The sequence below is a fragment of the Hippichthys cyanospilos genome, chromosome 19, assembly GCF_059441005.1.
Source record: "Hippichthys cyanospilos isolate Australia breed blue-spotted pipefish chromosome 19, RoL_Hcya_1.0, whole genome shotgun sequence".
Classification (NCBI taxonomy): domain Eukaryota; kingdom Metazoa; phylum Chordata; class Actinopteri; order Syngnathiformes; family Syngnathidae; genus Hippichthys; species Hippichthys cyanospilos.
This window is the reverse complement of record NC_142387.1, coordinates 7,465,808-7,482,776: the sequence shown is the minus strand read 5'-3', so window position 1 is coordinate 7,482,776 and position 16,969 is coordinate 7,465,808. Positions and strand designations below refer to the sequence as shown.

Here is a 16,969-nt window from a genome sequence, read left to right as displayed (position 1 = left end):
ACCAGAAACGGTTGGACTACAAATGCTGCCAAACTCAGCCCACCATAAGCAGTAAACAGGAATGCTAGCTGTTCGGAAACGTTGTTTAGACGGTCGTTTGTGTTGTTCTGTATAGACCGACAGTTTGCCTATTGGGGGCAATGGAAGAGGACATTCTGACGACGTTGAAAATACTAATCATTGGTGAAAGTGGTGTCGGGAAATCTAGGTAAGTAACGAGGGAAGGATTTAGTGTCGTTGCTAACTGCTAAGGCTGTTTTGCAAGCTGATCTGCTAGCCACGTATTGTTGGGTTATAACAAGCGTTAGAGTTAGAGTTAGAGTCGATGTACTGTTTGGCAGTCGAAACTGGATGATCAATACGACAGGACTATCATGACTGTTAATTCTTGTAATGCACTATAATAAGATTTGGCTTTTCTCACACGCTAGCTAGCTGGCCAACCAAATAAGATGGTGACATCATCACTGACAGATATTGCGTAATCAATTTTAAATGATGTACTGTACTGACTAGTTGTTTTTGTCATGTATTTCTATACGTGATTTGACATGATAATCGTAATAAGCAGATCTCTTTTTGAACATTGTGTTGAGCTAGAGCCATCACGTCGCAAATTGTGGCCAAGAGTCTAGAATGCCTTTTTGAGTCAGACATGGTGAGGTCCAATAGTCGTGTTTTGATGTGACTTCATCTTTCAAGGAAGCCAGATGACCAAGCATCAATTTACAGGATCATAGCCTAAGAACCATCACTTTGGATGTCATATAATCGACCACACCTGTAAAATTATAGACTATATTTAAAAAGTCAGCAAGTAGTTAACCCGGCTGAGCACAACCCAATAAATAGTCTTCCTAAAGTCTGTTTTGAACTTCACTATTAATATCAGCAAAAGCCTCAGGAAGCGCTTCAAGAGCTTCGATAAATATCCCATTCTTTTTCCATTCCTTAATTTGATATATTGGCACAGCGTAACGTGCAGGACATTTACAAAAATAATGCCCTTTTCCCGGCATTGGCACTCACTGTCGGTAGATTTTACACTGTGATTTCCGAAATGGCTAAACAGTCGGCGTTAAATGCCAACAAAATGCAGGACACAGATTTGTTTATATTTCCAGTATGCTGATGATTTAGTGGCCGAAATCTACCAGTGTACCGTACAATGCCTGTAAGTACATCATTGAGGCCATGGGCATTGTTTCCACAGAGCAATTTTCTATTATTACACCAAAAGAAAAAAGATTTTGGCTGGCATAACCTTGATTTAATTCAACCATCTTTAAGTCATCAGGGAGATTTTGGCCCAGTCACAGCTTCTGTTTATCAGGAAAATGACTTTGGCACAATGCTTTTCTAGTAGCTCATTGGGTGTACACTCATTGCTTAAGCATTCCCTGGTGGAAAATAGTTGTGCTTCGGTCAACATTTCAGTGAACTTAGTCCAGCTGTCAGGGGGTGTGGGTAAGACATTTACACTTAATCACGTGTAATTAAGAACGAACTCTGTACTACTGACCACAACCTGGCAATGATGTCATCTCGCAGCCGGACAAGTTAGGCATGTATTAGTCAGTGGAGCAATTTGGTTCTCTGATGTCAAAGCTAGGTCAGCATTAAATTTTGTGTAAAAGAAAGTCTGCTGCTGTATTTTTTATGTTTCAACTGAGACTTCTCTTTTCTTAACCCTCTCCGCAGCCTCCTCTTAAGATTCACAGATGACACATTTGACCCAGAACAAACAGCTACAATCGGTGAGTGAAAAAAAATGTCAACATTTGATTGGACTTTTACGTTGTTGATGAGATGATGGGACTTGGTGTAAAATTACTAGGACACGATGATGTCTTTATGCAAACAACAACCCGAATCATTTCAAAGACATGAAAAAAATGCTTTTTGAAAATATTTTCCAAGGTCAAGGCTTGCATCGCTACTGTTTAACTTGGCCAGCTGGGAATTTTTGACAAACAGATGTCTACATTAAAGTCAAACCTCCTTTGTTGACTTAAGATTTAAACAAAGTCACGTTTAATTGTGTTGCCACTCTTTTTCAGTTAAAAGTAATACTACCACCTGGAGCAATACGGCCGACTCAATATGCCAGTCGCTTTCTCAATCCTTTGTCACATGAACTTGTTGACATAAATCTTGATTGTGTTTTTTTAAGCAGTACGCTGCAGCGCTCGACGATCTACCGTGAGTGATCACAGATTATTATAGCAGCTGCTCACTAGTGTGTACGGAAAAAGAAGAGACAAAAGCTTGCCATCTCACGTTTAGTGTTCATGAATTAGCTTGATAGCTCGGAGTCTGCCTACTGGAAAAAATAGCAATCACATTACAAGGCCAGTTAAAATGGAGAGACTTTTCCGAAGTCGAATATATGTGTCGTGGATATACTGTCATTCAGACGTCCGCAACAATATGTAATTGTCATTTGTTTCTCCGTATAAATTGCATGCATTCTTTCTCAGATAGTCAGATTTTATTTTCTTATATTATTATTATCTTTGCATTTATGATTTACAGTGCATTATGTTTCTTTATTGAAAACCAAAAAAAAAGGGGGGGGGGGGTTTCTGGAATAGATTAATAAGATTTTAATTAATTTCAATGGGCACAACCATTTCAATATTTGAGTAAAGGAATCTCGGAGCTAAGTCATAGACCAAATTATTCAAGATACCACAGTACAGACGTTTTGTAAAAAGGAATTTTGGTCGAACTTGTTTGTGGTGCTGGTACTGCGGGTGGAGTTTACATATAAATAGTTTTATTAATTATCGACTGATTTCTCTTTGTGTGTAGGTGTTGACTTCAAAGTGAAAACCATCAGTGTCGATGGTAACAAGGCAAAACTGGCAATATGGGTAAGTGTACATTACAGTGTTTATTCAGCACAAAAGTATTTTGAACTGTTTTTAAGACCTGCGGCTTTAACATTTCCGATGGTGTCCAGAAGATGGCGCTCATGTGTCACCAAGTCCAGATTCACGTTATTGGAGATTCTCTTATAGTCCTGTCTTTGCTTTGTTGGAGCTTCGTTCCTCCCCTTCAAATATGTGATGGTTTTGTATTGCAGGACACTGCTGGACAGGAACGCTTCAGAACCCTGACACCTAGTTACTACCGGGGTGCACAAGGTGTCATCCTAGGTAGGCCATTACCATGCAGCATCACTCATCACTTACATGTCTCCACTTTTTTTCACTGCTTCATTACTATTAGGGCTGAACATTTTTCTATAAAATAATTAATATTTTTCCCCCTCGATATTTTGATTACGATTAAATATGATTTTTTCTTATATATATATATATATATATATATATATATATATATATATATATATATATATATATATATATAGTAATCCCATGATCAGTTTTTAATCGTTTTGGTCTCATGTGTTAGATTTAGCTAAAAATAAAGGAAAATTAACCATTAATTATTTTGGATAGCTTATCTACTTCAAAGAGGATTGTGAATTTACTAAACTTTGGTTATCAAGTTAACTTGACTAACATGAACGTTTTACTGCTAAAAATAGGTCAAACAAGTTGGCTATCCTGTTAAGTATTCACTACGACAACTTCACAAATTTTGATGGTACAAATTTTGTGGAAGTAATTTGAGTTGAATATTTGAACTACATTTCATAAAGCATTGTTTGTATTATCTAGACGCTATATATAAATAAATAAAAACCCATGTGTAAAAAAAAAACAACCAAAAAAAAAAGGTTTATCTGACTTAAATGAACCAGTGGTCTTTTGTTTTCCAATGTCTAACCCTGCTTTTTGAAAACTATTCAATTGATTATTGATTTCTTTATTTAAATTTGATGTTTTTTTTTAAGCTTTATTTCAGTTGTAAATGGGAATGTGATGACTTATGTATTATTTACACAACGTTGCACTTAATAATAACGTAAATTATTCTCTTAAATGTAGTCTCCATCACTTAATGAATTGTATGTGTGAATTGTGAGGCATTGTTAAGCACTTTGGGCACCGAATGTTGCAAGTCCATTTCCCCTTTATTCACCATTTACCTCTACAGTATATGTGAAATGCGCCCATCTGGATTGTCAGCATACTTCTGTTTGTTTGATTCGGCACAGTGTACGATGTCACAAGACGGGAAACTTTTACCAAACTGGAAAACTGGCTGAATGAGCTGGAGACCTACTGTACAAGAAATGATCTTGTGAAAATGCTTGTTGGAAACAAAATAGATAAGGTGAGTATGTTTCTGATTCTTCTAGCAATATATATCATAGATGTATTGCCATTTCAAACTTACACGGGGTCCTTAATTCCAGTTTCGTTCCTATTACACCAAAATTCTAGTTAATTCCAAACTAAAATATCTCCTGCCAGGATGTATATAAATTGTGTGTGGGTGGGGTATGTTCGCTTGCCTCTTTTTGAACCAGTGGTTAATGATTTAGTACAAGCATGTTATTAGTTTTGTTTTTTTTTAACTTTTCAGCTTTTTAGGGTATTATAAATATTGCTTTCTTCAACCAAGAGTTTGTCATGGAGTTTATCTAAATTCTATGTTAACTTTCGATTTGTCATCAGTAACAATATGATGTCCGTTGCCTGGGCCTCATGTAATGACAAATTACAGCTCACTTGCATTTCTTGTTTGGTCATGTGACCTTCATCTTCAGCCTGTATTTGTTGTTATCTGAGCCATGAGCAACTCTGATGCCATTTTCACTCGTCAGCATGTGTCAAATGCCCCCACCCCAAAATGGAAATAAATTACGCTGCTTACCTAATTCATACTGCACAAAGTGAGTATTATTCAGGATACTATGTTTAGTGGGGCTGCACAGAACATATTGTCCCATTTTTTTTTTCATTTGACTTCATGTAAGGTTAAATTAAAATAGATAATCAAGAATAAGGCACCCTTAAAGAACAAATGACTCAACTCAATAAAAATGGTAGACCCGCCCACATATTTCAGACAGAGACCACTAAATTGAACATTATCATTGTGTCCTGTGTGTGTGTGTTTTTTTTTGTTGTTTTTTTTTTTTAGTTTGGTTAGTTGACAGCTCCACTCGGTAGAGCTCAAATAAGCCATTAGCTTTTCTTTGTTTCAGGAAAACCACGAGCTAGACAGGGCCGAAGGCCTGAAGTTTGCAAGAAAACATTCCATGCTTTTTATAGGTAAGTCAGGAGGATTCCATCTACCATTACAAGAGGAGAAACCGCTTTTTGAAATGACTCTCTAATACTCCAGGGAATTTTTGTGTAGTCTATTTTTAAATCAAACATCAAAAAAGTCAGCTGCAGCCCACATAACTTTTTCCCCTGTCCTTGAACGAGTTCATGCATTGACTATAATTTTCAACCCTGTCCTCAGAGGCGAGTGCAAAGACTCGCGATGGAGTTCAATGTGCATTCGAAGAGCTCGTGGAGAAGATCATCCAGAGTCCCGGATTATGGCAGAGTGACAGCCACGGCAGAGCAGTGCAACTCAGCGACGAGGACGCGGGAGGCGGCAGCTGCGGCGGCTACTGCTCGCTGCTCTAGACAACACGCCCGCACACACAAAGCATTTTTCCGACATCCAGGTGTGAATACCCAACACACTCCGACACAAACCTCTGCTTCCGTCCTCTTCCTTCCCTCAGTTGTTGTGTAGTCGTGAGCCGAGTACCCAGACTTCGGACTGGGTTGTCCACCCTGCCTGTTTTCACACAGGCGTTACTGTTTGCACATGTTCTTTATAAAGGTGCGCTTGAAATGCAAAAGCCGCTCAGCCTTGATCTCAACAGCATAGGATGCGTGGTGTGTTCGGCTTGCCTCATTTTGAATTACCCTTCGTGGAGTTGCAGGACTTTGCAATGAATCACCATTGGTCAGTTTACTCTCTGCAACTGTTTTTTGTTTTTTTCTCAAAAGGAGGCAGGTCTGATCATGAAACCAAAAAGATTTTGCAATTATATTGATGAAGTGTATATTTGTTGTTGTTTTTGACGGAATATGTTGAGCTGGCTTATTGGTGTCGGAGCAGGTACCGATGCTTTGCTGTATGGACAAAAGTATTGGGACACCAAGCCAGTATATTTAGGAGTGTCCAGATGTTTTCCTCCAAGGGTTGCATTCAGAAAAAGTGAAGGATGCCAAGAACCACTTGGCATTTTTTATTTTTTTTACAACTGTATTTTCAACACTTACACAAATTCAATCAAACACATGGAAAATAGATGGCTGGATATTATAAGGCTAATAATTTAGGATTTTACCAGATTTTGGGGTGGCCAGAGACCCTTGTAACCCACTGAAAAATATCTGCACCTGCACTGAATAGAAGCTGAATGCCATTTCTATATTCAGAACTAAAACAAGAAGCATCGATGACTTTAGTTCTTAATCCATTCAGTATCAGCCATTTAAAATAAATAAAATAATTATAAATCATGAATAAATATAAATTAGTAGTACATGTGATTGAATGTGTTGTATAAAAATCCCCTTGCTTCAGGTCTCTTTGCAAACTGCTTTGCAAATGAGTCACACTTTATTGAACTTCAAATTGACATCTAATACACGAAATAAAGAAAAGTGCATTAGGTTATAACGCGCACAGTTGATATTTAAGAAAATTAAATAATTTTAAGTGTGCCTTATAGTTTAAAAATCTGGTTTATAAAATGTCTTGGTGTTCTAAATATTTTGGGCAAAGGAAGCCAGCTAGCTCCTATTTTATCAATCAGTTGATGGGGAGGTGTCCCAAGACTTTTGTCCTTAGTGTATTAGACAGTATTTGCCACACTTTGCTAATGCATATGTTCTATAATGCCAAACTATCTTGAAGTTCTGATGCTAACGGCTTGGATTCCACCCACGCAGCTGCCTCATTTGCTCTGAGTATAATAGACTTAGCAAGTGTTTTAAATGACATTTTACCACTTTTATTGACTTTGACTTCTAAAGTTCGGGTGTGTTTTTTTGACAAGAGTAGATGAATCAAATGGATCGGCACCAGCAAAATAAAAAAAAAGCTTTCCACCCAACACCGAAGAGGGGAAGGCCTCGAGCCAATGTGGCACTTCAATATAGTGCGAGACACTCTGGCGCGCCTTCATTCACACAGATAATATCAGTGATATCACTAACAGCGCTGTATTCTGTCATGAAGAAGGAAAAGTGTTCAATATTAAACAGTCCAGCAAGTGTTCTCTAAATTTAAAGAGTCAAAAAAATGCTGCGCTCATTGGCCTATATTGCTAATGGGTTTAACAGTTTTGCTGGTGTTGAATCTGGCAAATGTACGGTAGTCCTAAGCATCTGATCTTTTAATACAAGGATTGGGAAAGTGATACAAATAGCGCACAACAATGTCTAATCACAATTGGGCTTTTTTTGTTTTTGTTTTTTTTGTACTTGCATGTGGAACTGCCTTGCCTTTTTTCTGTGTAGGCCTGTCTTGTCAACTTAGATTTAGGTCAAAATAAAACCATAAATAGGTTTTAGCAATTGTTATTGAACATAAAATTGTTTTAATATTATTGCAAACTGTTATATCTGCCACTTTTTGTTGATATGTATGAAACATTCTTGTGTACATTTTGTGTAGTTTAGCAATTGATGGGATCATTCCTAAGTTGTAAAGCCGAATGTATACATTATCACTACAAACTGCCCTATCTATAAAAACGTTTTTTTAAAGTGAAGTATAGCTGTTACTACACACATTTGAGGTTTTGTTAAGGCGTTGTTAATGCAATAAACAATAATGAAAGGGAAGAATTCCTTAGTTATTTCTGTCTGTGGCGATGACCAATAACACCACTGTCATGGTTGCCATGTTGGAAATGTCGCTGTTAGGTGAGGGGTTTTTCACTCGGCACCCTTCAAATTCCGTTGCCGTCAGAATAAAGACGTGTGTTTGAACAGTGTCGGAGGAAGCCTCAGACCCTAGACGTGTGATCGAACTAAATCATAGTTTTTGGCAGACTTCTCGGGGAAACAACCACAGCCATAACTCATCCTACCAACGCTTTAACCGGGATGTGCATAATTCCTGGGCGATTATGAAAGGCTTAGGGCTGGCAGCGTGAGCGAGGACGCTTGTAGCGTGTTCCTCATCTTCTGCCACAGTGCAGGCGGCCGTCTGGAAATATGTCTCAGTCAAACACTAAGTCAGGCCTTTATGTGGTGCGACAGTGTGCTGAGCTGGAAGAGCTGCCATATCCTCGTGCCTACATCGGAAAAACATCGGCTAGTAAGGGGGGTCCGGAGCTGACATGCTCTATTTTTGAGATTTTATTTATTTATTTATTTTTTGCCTGATTCAACCAATGGCTTGGATTGATTTTCTTTGGGACAAATTGCTCTTCAATAGGGGTCACCAATTTTGGTCTTGAGCAACCACCTACGACTGGTAAATTGTACGAGATCTCGTAACTCCCCAACGACTGCTGAATCAGTTTGGTTGAGAACGTCGACTGTCAGCATTGAATGTGTTCGATCCTCTATTCCTCTCCAGACCTGTCAAATTATCCTTGAGCAGTATATCATCCCAGCAGTTATGGACTTCATCAATGTGAAGTAACCTATTCCACTTAGCTCCAAGTAGGCACTATGCCAATGGAGCCTATGCATCATCCACATCAGACTGCTGATATCAACGATAGACTAAACAGAGTTTGGAACTTTTAGGAAGTCAAGAGCAACCCTACAGAGACCACTCGATGGAATGTTGTCTGTCCTTCTGTCAGTTTCCGTACATGTATTCAACCACAAATTGTCAAAAACAAATCCTCTGATTAAGAAAGCCTTGTCCTTCTTGCTGGTCTTCTTTGCCAGTATCTCTGGCATGTATGGACAAAGCTGGGACGAGCTTCTCAAGGGAGCACTCAGAGCTGCCGTGTGTTAAAATGTTTCGAGACATCAGGCATCATTTCATAAGGTGTCGGATTCCCAGGCGTCACTCACTTTGTCGTGCTTATGGCTGGAGTGAGTGCCTTGCTGGCTTTTAAAAGCATGGAGCATGATTGGAAAGATCGTCTTCTGCCATGCGTTTGGGAAAGTAATACGTTTACCATAAGGACAGCTTCTTAGATACTCTGGAAATGAAAATGTGACGGTCTCGCGCAAAGTGAATCAAATGATCTCTTTAGATGAACTGACGTGAGCGAACTCCTGCCACCTGAAGGTCTGCTGATTGTATCCCTGTTTATGTTATTTGGTGAGGTGCAGGAAAGTGACCCTTTCTGCTGGTTCTTTCTGTGACGTCTGAAACCTGGCTCTCGTCTCTCTTAGGTTACTTTTAAAGTACCAGACGGTCGTGAGCTAATGACCGGCATGCACGAGGTCTATGTCGTTACAGGTGGAAACACTTTGATTGTGTGGAAGCGCGTTCGCATTGTTGCACCCGTTTCGACCCTTTACACGTTTAATCAGGCAGCTGTGGGGTCGTGTTTCATGTGGACTGAGCTGTTCTACCTGCTTGGTTATAGGTGTTGAGCAACAAGCAACATTTAGGGCTGTTTTACTCCAAAAACAACTTGTGTGGGCTTGTTTACACAACACTTGAGATTGGCTGGTCACTGACAAGACAACAGCACTTATTTCAACGGAGTGTGAAGACGCAAAAATGTGTGACAGGGAAAATATACAATGTGGTCATATTTGGGAGTGAAAATCGTAAACAACTTTACTCCCAACTTGACAGTATTACAAATTACAATAGGTGTTGTGTCAATGTAGTTATGCAGTCTAAGTTTACCTTTAAATTGGAATTATTTCGCATAGATTACTTCAATAGTTCGGATGCTAGAATTTTGTGGTTAAAATGAGAATCAGAGCCAAAGTCAATAACGCAATACCAGCTTTAGTTTCAAATATAGGAAAAACAATAGTGACAAACAAAAGTGTTGTGCATACAAACATACTAACACTGGTTTGCAAATGGGGGTACATGAAGGTCTTTCAGGCATATGTGAGATTTAATAACAGGATTTCTGCAGGTGTCAGCAAATCTAATGTTATGGTTTTTATGCCATGACAGGAACAGTATTTTGTTTTTTTCAAGTTAGTCAAATTCATGGTATCGTGAAGCGACTTATTCGTAAATTGTGTTATAGTGACACCTCACAGTTCAGATCTACCTCGCTCCGACCGTCCTGTGTGGAGTTTGCATGTTATCCCTGGGCCTGTGTGGGTTCTATCCGGGAACTCCGGCTTGCTCCCACATTCCAAAAACATGCATGGCAGGTATATTGGACACTCAAAATTGTCCTTAGGTGTGATTCGATGAATGAATGGTTGTTTATCTTTGTGTGCCCTGCAATTGGCTGGCATCTAGTTTAGGGTGTCCCTCGCCTACTGCCCGAAGTCAGCTGGGATAGTTACAAGCAAGCCTGCTAACCTTATGAGACTAAGCGGCTCTAGAAAATGGACGGATGGAAGTTCGCAAGCAGTGATACATGTGTTGCTGTAAGAACTTATATCTATGAATAAAATATGTAAGTTAGAGCTTCAGATTTTTTTTTTACCATTTCCTTCAGAATTCTCATGAGAAATTGTTAAAAGAATAAAAACATTTGGGAGAATTCTTATCAATGATTCTGTCAGCACATAGACCTAGCCATATCCTGGTAGCAGGGTAATATGTCTCCCCATCTACCAAACAGCTTTAACTTAATAAGAAGAAGCTGCGTGAGCTGGAAACCTCCACCCTCGATTGCTGTGAACCTTTAGCCTTGAGCCCATGTAAGTTAGATTCACTATGTAGCGCTGTAATTGAGTTTGGCCATATTTTGATATTCACTCAATCTAATTTAAAACCAAAATGGCTGTTTTGTAACCCCCTTTTTTATTTGTGAAAACAGCGTCCTGTGGACAGGCCCAAAAGGAAGTAATGGATGTGGACTTCTCACCCTCTAAAAGAAAACTCCTCTCACAGTTGGGGATGCTTTCATTCTGGCCTCGGGTTACTTTTGCAATAAACATCTAGGCCAAGGGCACGCCAGCGGTTGAGGAGTGGCGTTTTTGGTGCCGTGGTACCATTTAAAGTAACGAGGACTTATCAGCACAGACAAATCCCATTGTCTGCGATGCTCCTGTGACATTTGGTCGCACGCATCCTCACATTCCACAAGGATGCCGTCATTCCGCGTGTCAGGGTGCCCGTCCGGATCGCTACAACATGGAAATACCAAAGTCCTATATAGTCAGGCCTTCAGCTGCTATAATAAACTAATCACTTTGTATCAACATGCCCTGGGTGTTAGTTTTCCATGTGCCTCAAACATTGTCATTGACTTTACATATGCTCCACTGTAGCACCCTGCCCCCAGTGGGAGGGAAAAAAAATCCACATTAATAAACTGCCTTCTGGGTGAAATGATTGGCATGTATAGAAACAAATTCATTATTTTGTGTAAATAATCTGCCCACTGTGTTATAATTGCATCGTTTATTTTTCTTAGCTGAGCAGATCTCTGCTTTGAGGTCGGACCAAAGAAATTAACTGCAAACCACTAAGACCAAGGGACCCTGATTTCCCTCACTTTGAAGAGACAAAAATGGTCTGGAAGGCAGTAGAAGACCGGCTGGTGTTACACAAAAAGACGTTCTAGACTCAACCAAGCAGATCATATGGGGATACATTGAGCGGTTCGAAATCTTCTACCACAAACCTTTTGGCGTTCACAGCCTTATCCTTTTAGATGTCCAATCCACTTATTCTGTTACAAAGACCATTTGTGATGTGACTATAATCTGGGTTTGGGTTTAATGTAGAAAACCTCAGGAAATTTTGTGTATTTTAACGAACGGTGGACAATTGGATGTAAAAACACCGAGCCAACCACGATACGTCCCGCTCTCCCACCTGCAAAGTCAAATCAAGTGTTCCCTCAGGACGTTGTACCCCGGTCACACAAACATTTGATACTTCACATTTATGTGTTTTTGAACTAATTTTGTTTCAACTATCCAGTTTGTTGTGAGGGTTTAAGTTCACTCAGATGATGTGAGAGAGGAGGCGCCATGAGTGTTTTGTAACGGCAAGACTGTTGATGTTATTTGCCCAAGTTCAAGTACAGGTAATTTTGTGTGTCTAACGGTTCAGTGTGAGCACACACTTCACTACACACTTTGTGTTATTCTTACCAAAAAAAAAAAAAAAAAAATCAAAAGTCCATCCATCCATTTTCCAGTGCCGCTTATCCCCACAGGGGTCGCAGGCTTGCTGGCGCCTATCTCAGCTGGCTTCGAGCAGTAGGCGGGGGACACCCTGAACTGGTTGCCAGCCAATCGCAGGGCACAGAGACGAACAACCATTCACGCACCCAATCACACCTAAGGACAATTTAGTATGTCCAATTCACCTGCCTTGCATGTTTTTGGAGTTGGGGGGAAGCCGGAGTGCCTGGAAAGAACCAACGCAGGGTCATGGAGAACATGCAAACTCCACACATGAAGGCCGGAGCCAGGTGGATTTGAACCGGGACTTTTGAACTGTGAGGCGGACGGGCTATTCACTGCCGCACCGAGCCGCAAAAAAAGTCTGAAATTTTAAATGAGTTAAATTGTCAAATCGATATTTTCCAAAAATGGCAGAATACTGGATGGGTGATTTACAAGACATGTTTACAATGGGTACTAACTACTCAACTGTGGCATTTAAAGGGATGCCTGGACTCTTAAAAATGTAAAATTACGTCTTTGGGATTGAATGAGTGAATTTGATATATATTTTTTTTTTATATATACAACTAATACTTTTAAAAATCTTACAATAAATCAAACCTTTAAATACCGTAAATGAACGATTGAAAAAAAATACTTACTAGTACTTTACTCTTTCAATCTAACACTCCAAATGCCCAAAGCTCCAAATGTTGTACATAGGGTGGCTCAAAATCTCCTTGTGACATTGGATTGATAAACAGGGTTTTATTTTCTTTTTACTTTGACAAGCTTTGTTAACATTGCAACCAATGATACGTGTAACGCACCCAGAAAAAAATGTGGCATTATTTAAATTATTTGTACATGGACATTTATAATTACAGTAGTAGCCTTGAATTTTGACAAGGCGATTTGGTCAGAAAAAAATGGGAAATATTTACCACGCTACTCCCCAATGGCGAACGGGGAACGCGTATACTGGTTGTACATTTTGAAAACAGAAAAAGTAAGCCTCAATAATCTCACAAGGTTAAACTGCATACATCACGATTTTGCATGATTTTCAGTCTCGTATTTAAAGATAATGACACCAAGGCTTTTTTGACAGTTTTATCTTCTGGCAAATTATGTTTCTTAAACATACAACCGTGTTTTTATAAGCAAACACCGAAATAGTTTGGGGTATCTTTTTGCATCTCAGCAACGTTTTGGATTTCAGAAAATTACGTCGCTAGATTGTACATCGTCTCACTTTCAGCCTCTGGAGAAATTTGACCCAGTTTTGAGAGATATAATACCTGTAAACTGTATTATAGGATAATAATGTATATTGTATATGGTAAAATTAAGCTTAAAGAGTTTAGATCTGATCTTGGTTTTGCTTTTCTAAGAAACCCCTTTTTTCAGTTGAAACTGACACCTTTAGATGCCTCCGAATTAGGAACCAGATGTGCGTAGATGTGGGCAATCTTGTATGTCTCCTTACATGTGTGACTTGGTGAGATGGTAGCTACAGTACCGGGGCGGCTATTTTGGCTAGACCGCACCACCTTCTGCCGCAATGTGGCTCATGTTATTACCCCGCTGAGTTTCAGCTTGTCTCGGTCCTCCCCGGTCTTATTTTACATGCGTACCCAGGGCCGGGAGTGGGCTTGTTATATTAGACCGGGTCGTCACCCCGACCGCTGTCTTGTGCCTTCCTGGGGCTGTGAACAGATGGTGTTACAGCGAGCGGCTACGGCATGGTTCTGCTTCCAAAGCGTTCAAAGCTCACTTTTTTGCTCACGGATCCCAGAGTGGCCCCTAAATTGGGTTATGATGCGGGATGCCTGAGCTCGGCTTGCCAGCAGGCAGCGGTGCTGTGTTCAAATATTTACATTCATCCAATACAGCATCAGACAGTAGCACATGTATGTTTGCGGTAGGTCATGAGATGCCGCGCCTCACCTTTGACCCCTGGATATCAAGTTATCACGGCTGCCCTTTAGAGCAGATGGGAGTTAACTGATTTGGAATCAGTTGTAAGTTGGAACAAACTTAACATTTGTGGATTGTACAAAAACAAATAGTTATTCATAAGTAGTACATAACGTGCTCAGAGTAAAGAAGTTTGTAAATTTTGTAAACACGTGTTGTGAACCACCTATACAGTATTTTCCCACTTATGCAAAGCCTCAATTTCACAATTTAGCTCATTTTGCAATTATCTATTTCTAGAATGATAAATTAATCAAATACAGTGTTTATTGTAGGGTTTAAGTTTCCCCCCCAAAAACTCAATAGGTGAAATCTATGGAGCCCCTAAAGGGACATGGGAAAAAAAAAACGTACATTTCCGTCAAGTTGTTGATTTTTTTTTTACTATTATGTTTTTATTATTTTATAAAGATACTATAATTTTTTTCTTATAAATGCTTTTTCAAAATTTTTTCCCTTTATTTTAATGCTATATATAATTTTGATTTACTGTTTTTTCTTTTATTATCTATGTTTCATTTCTCTATTTCTTTTATGTTTCTTCTTGTTCACTATACACTTTTCATTTACAGTATGCTTTATTAAACATGCTTTTTAGTGGGTCAAAATTGATTTTCCCAGTTTTTTCATTATTATACTATGTATGGTTGCCATTTTTTATTATTTTTTCATAGTTTGTTTATGTTTATGTTATATATATATATATATATATATATATATATATATATATATATATATATATATATATATATATATATACAGTATAGTGTGTGTGTGTGTGACCTACAGCCTCTTATCCAATCACGGCACATAACTAAAAGCTTGTTTGTGTATAGCGTTCAAGGGGCAGAACACAATGCATGTTCATGTTATTCAGTGGGCTTTTTGCTTTAGCATCATTTTATTTTCTATGTGGTTCCTTGCCTCATTAGCATCCTTCTCCTGATTTCATTTGTGTCTGATCAGATATTCCCAACTTTACCGTATAAGACAGCGCTGTCAGTAATAACCCAGACATCTAGCCATATATTTGCTTTCGCCTGTGGTTTCAATTCAGCGAAGAGACAACTCAGTACCCGTATAGCATTTTCTTGGTCCAGCCAATGAATAATCGCTTCAAATATGGCCTCCTCCCGACATTAACGGCCCGCGCATGAAGACAGATCGTTTGATGCCGTGGCTGGTCCGAGCAGAACAGGATTATCTGTTTCTGTCCACAAAAGTCGAACGAAAATCACAAACTGACTTCATCAAATTGCAACTCACCCGTGGTTAGATCGCACGTCCAGACAGTTCCATAAGCAACATCTGGAGGAACGAACTGCCATTTTGGCTCAGAGTGCCCATTCGATTCCAGATTTATGCTAACATTACAGTTTTGGCTCCGGCCGCGCGCTTACGAAACGTGAGGCCTGTTTATTTGCGAGCCTTCAAATCTGGCTGTTATACTTCTATACAAAGCTGCCCCTAAATCTGTCTCTACGAGTTGGCTGCCTTGTCTAAATATCACAATACGGTGCGCTAACGAAATAGATGAGTGCGCATCTGTGTTCAATACAGCTTATATGCCATCCTTTTAAAATACGTCCAGACACTTTCAGCAGCTCTAAACACATGGCGCTCGGCTTTACCCGGGACGGTTCCATCGATCAAAGGGATTACGCCCCGTGCGTTTCACGGAGACAATATATACACATGCGCATGGCGGAGGCAGACGAGCGAGCGAATTCAAGCTCAGTCTGTCAACAAAGTAGCTTTGTGTTCCCAAATACAAAGCGTTAACGTTTGGAGGACCCTGCAGGAATCGCACGCGGCCAAACCGCATTCCTCCGGCAGCTGCCATTTCTTACATCTGCTGCATTGACGTGGTTTCACTTCACTGTTCCGAGGAATTTATTTAGCCCTTCCGCGATGAAATATTACACAGGGCCACCGGGCCCAGCTCTTGTCCATGCCTTATTTGTGATCCCATAGCTGTCATTATGTTATGAGTGCTTTGTGGCTCCTTGTTTTCCTCGGCCGCACGCTGCTGCTTCCATGGAGCTTCGTGGAAATGTGCTACTTTCTATCCGTACCGAACAAAAGCATTGTCCTGGTGTGTATTATTACAATCAAAACAAATTGTCAACAATATTGTAACAACTTGTACAATCAATTGAGATAAAAACCAATACTGTATTTAACTCATCCAATCCCAAAGAGAGATTTTTATGGTTTTTAAATTCTAGATTCTTCATCCATCCATAACTGCTTGTCCCAGCCGTTTTTGGACTGTAGGATTGAAACACCCTGAACTGGTTACCAGCCAATTGAAGGGCAAACGGAGACAAACTACCATTCACATTCACAATCACACTTGAGAACAACTTGGCGCATCGTTGAAAGATAAATAAGGCCAAACTTTATGCACGTTTTTCTCAAAATTACGGATTTCAAATTGCTGTAACTTTGTCATTTATTCCAGCTACAGCCATGTATTTTATATAATTGTTTGTGTAGATTTAGAATTTATCAATATCTCAATTTACAATTTTACAGACCTGATTTTGTGAAAACACATCACATATATAAAAGAATGTGTGTGTATATTTTTTGTTAACACATATATAAGCACTTGAGATTAAACATTTGGACTCTCAAAAATAAAAAATGTCTTTTTTACATAACTAGGTATATATATATATATATATATATATATATATATATATATATATATATATATATATATATAGGCTTTTTGAAGTAGAGCGCTATTTCTTGGCTGTTGATGAGTGAAATACTTTTAATTCTAAAATAACACATTGTTCAAATTACATTTA

General features: G+C 39.2%; 1 protein-coding gene across 1 annotated transcript; it reads left to right on the top strand.

Annotated features, from left to right (window-relative positions):
- The first annotated feature begins 33 nt into the window (after positions 1 to 33).
- On the top strand, positions 34 to 7,781 carry rab18a (RAB18A, member RAS oncogene family). Its single transcript, XM_088402449.1, has 7 exons — positions 34 to 208; positions 1,702 to 1,757; positions 2,815 to 2,876; positions 3,089 to 3,161; positions 4,130 to 4,248; positions 5,126 to 5,192; positions 5,389 to 7,781. The coding sequence occupies exons 1-7, from the start codon at positions 141 to 143 to the stop codon at positions 5,556 to 5,558; spliced, it is 615 nt and encodes a 204-aa protein (XP_088258575.1). The 5' UTR covers positions 34 to 140; the 3' UTR covers positions 5,559 to 7,781.
- Positions 7,782 to 16,969: the final 9,188 nt, after the last annotated feature.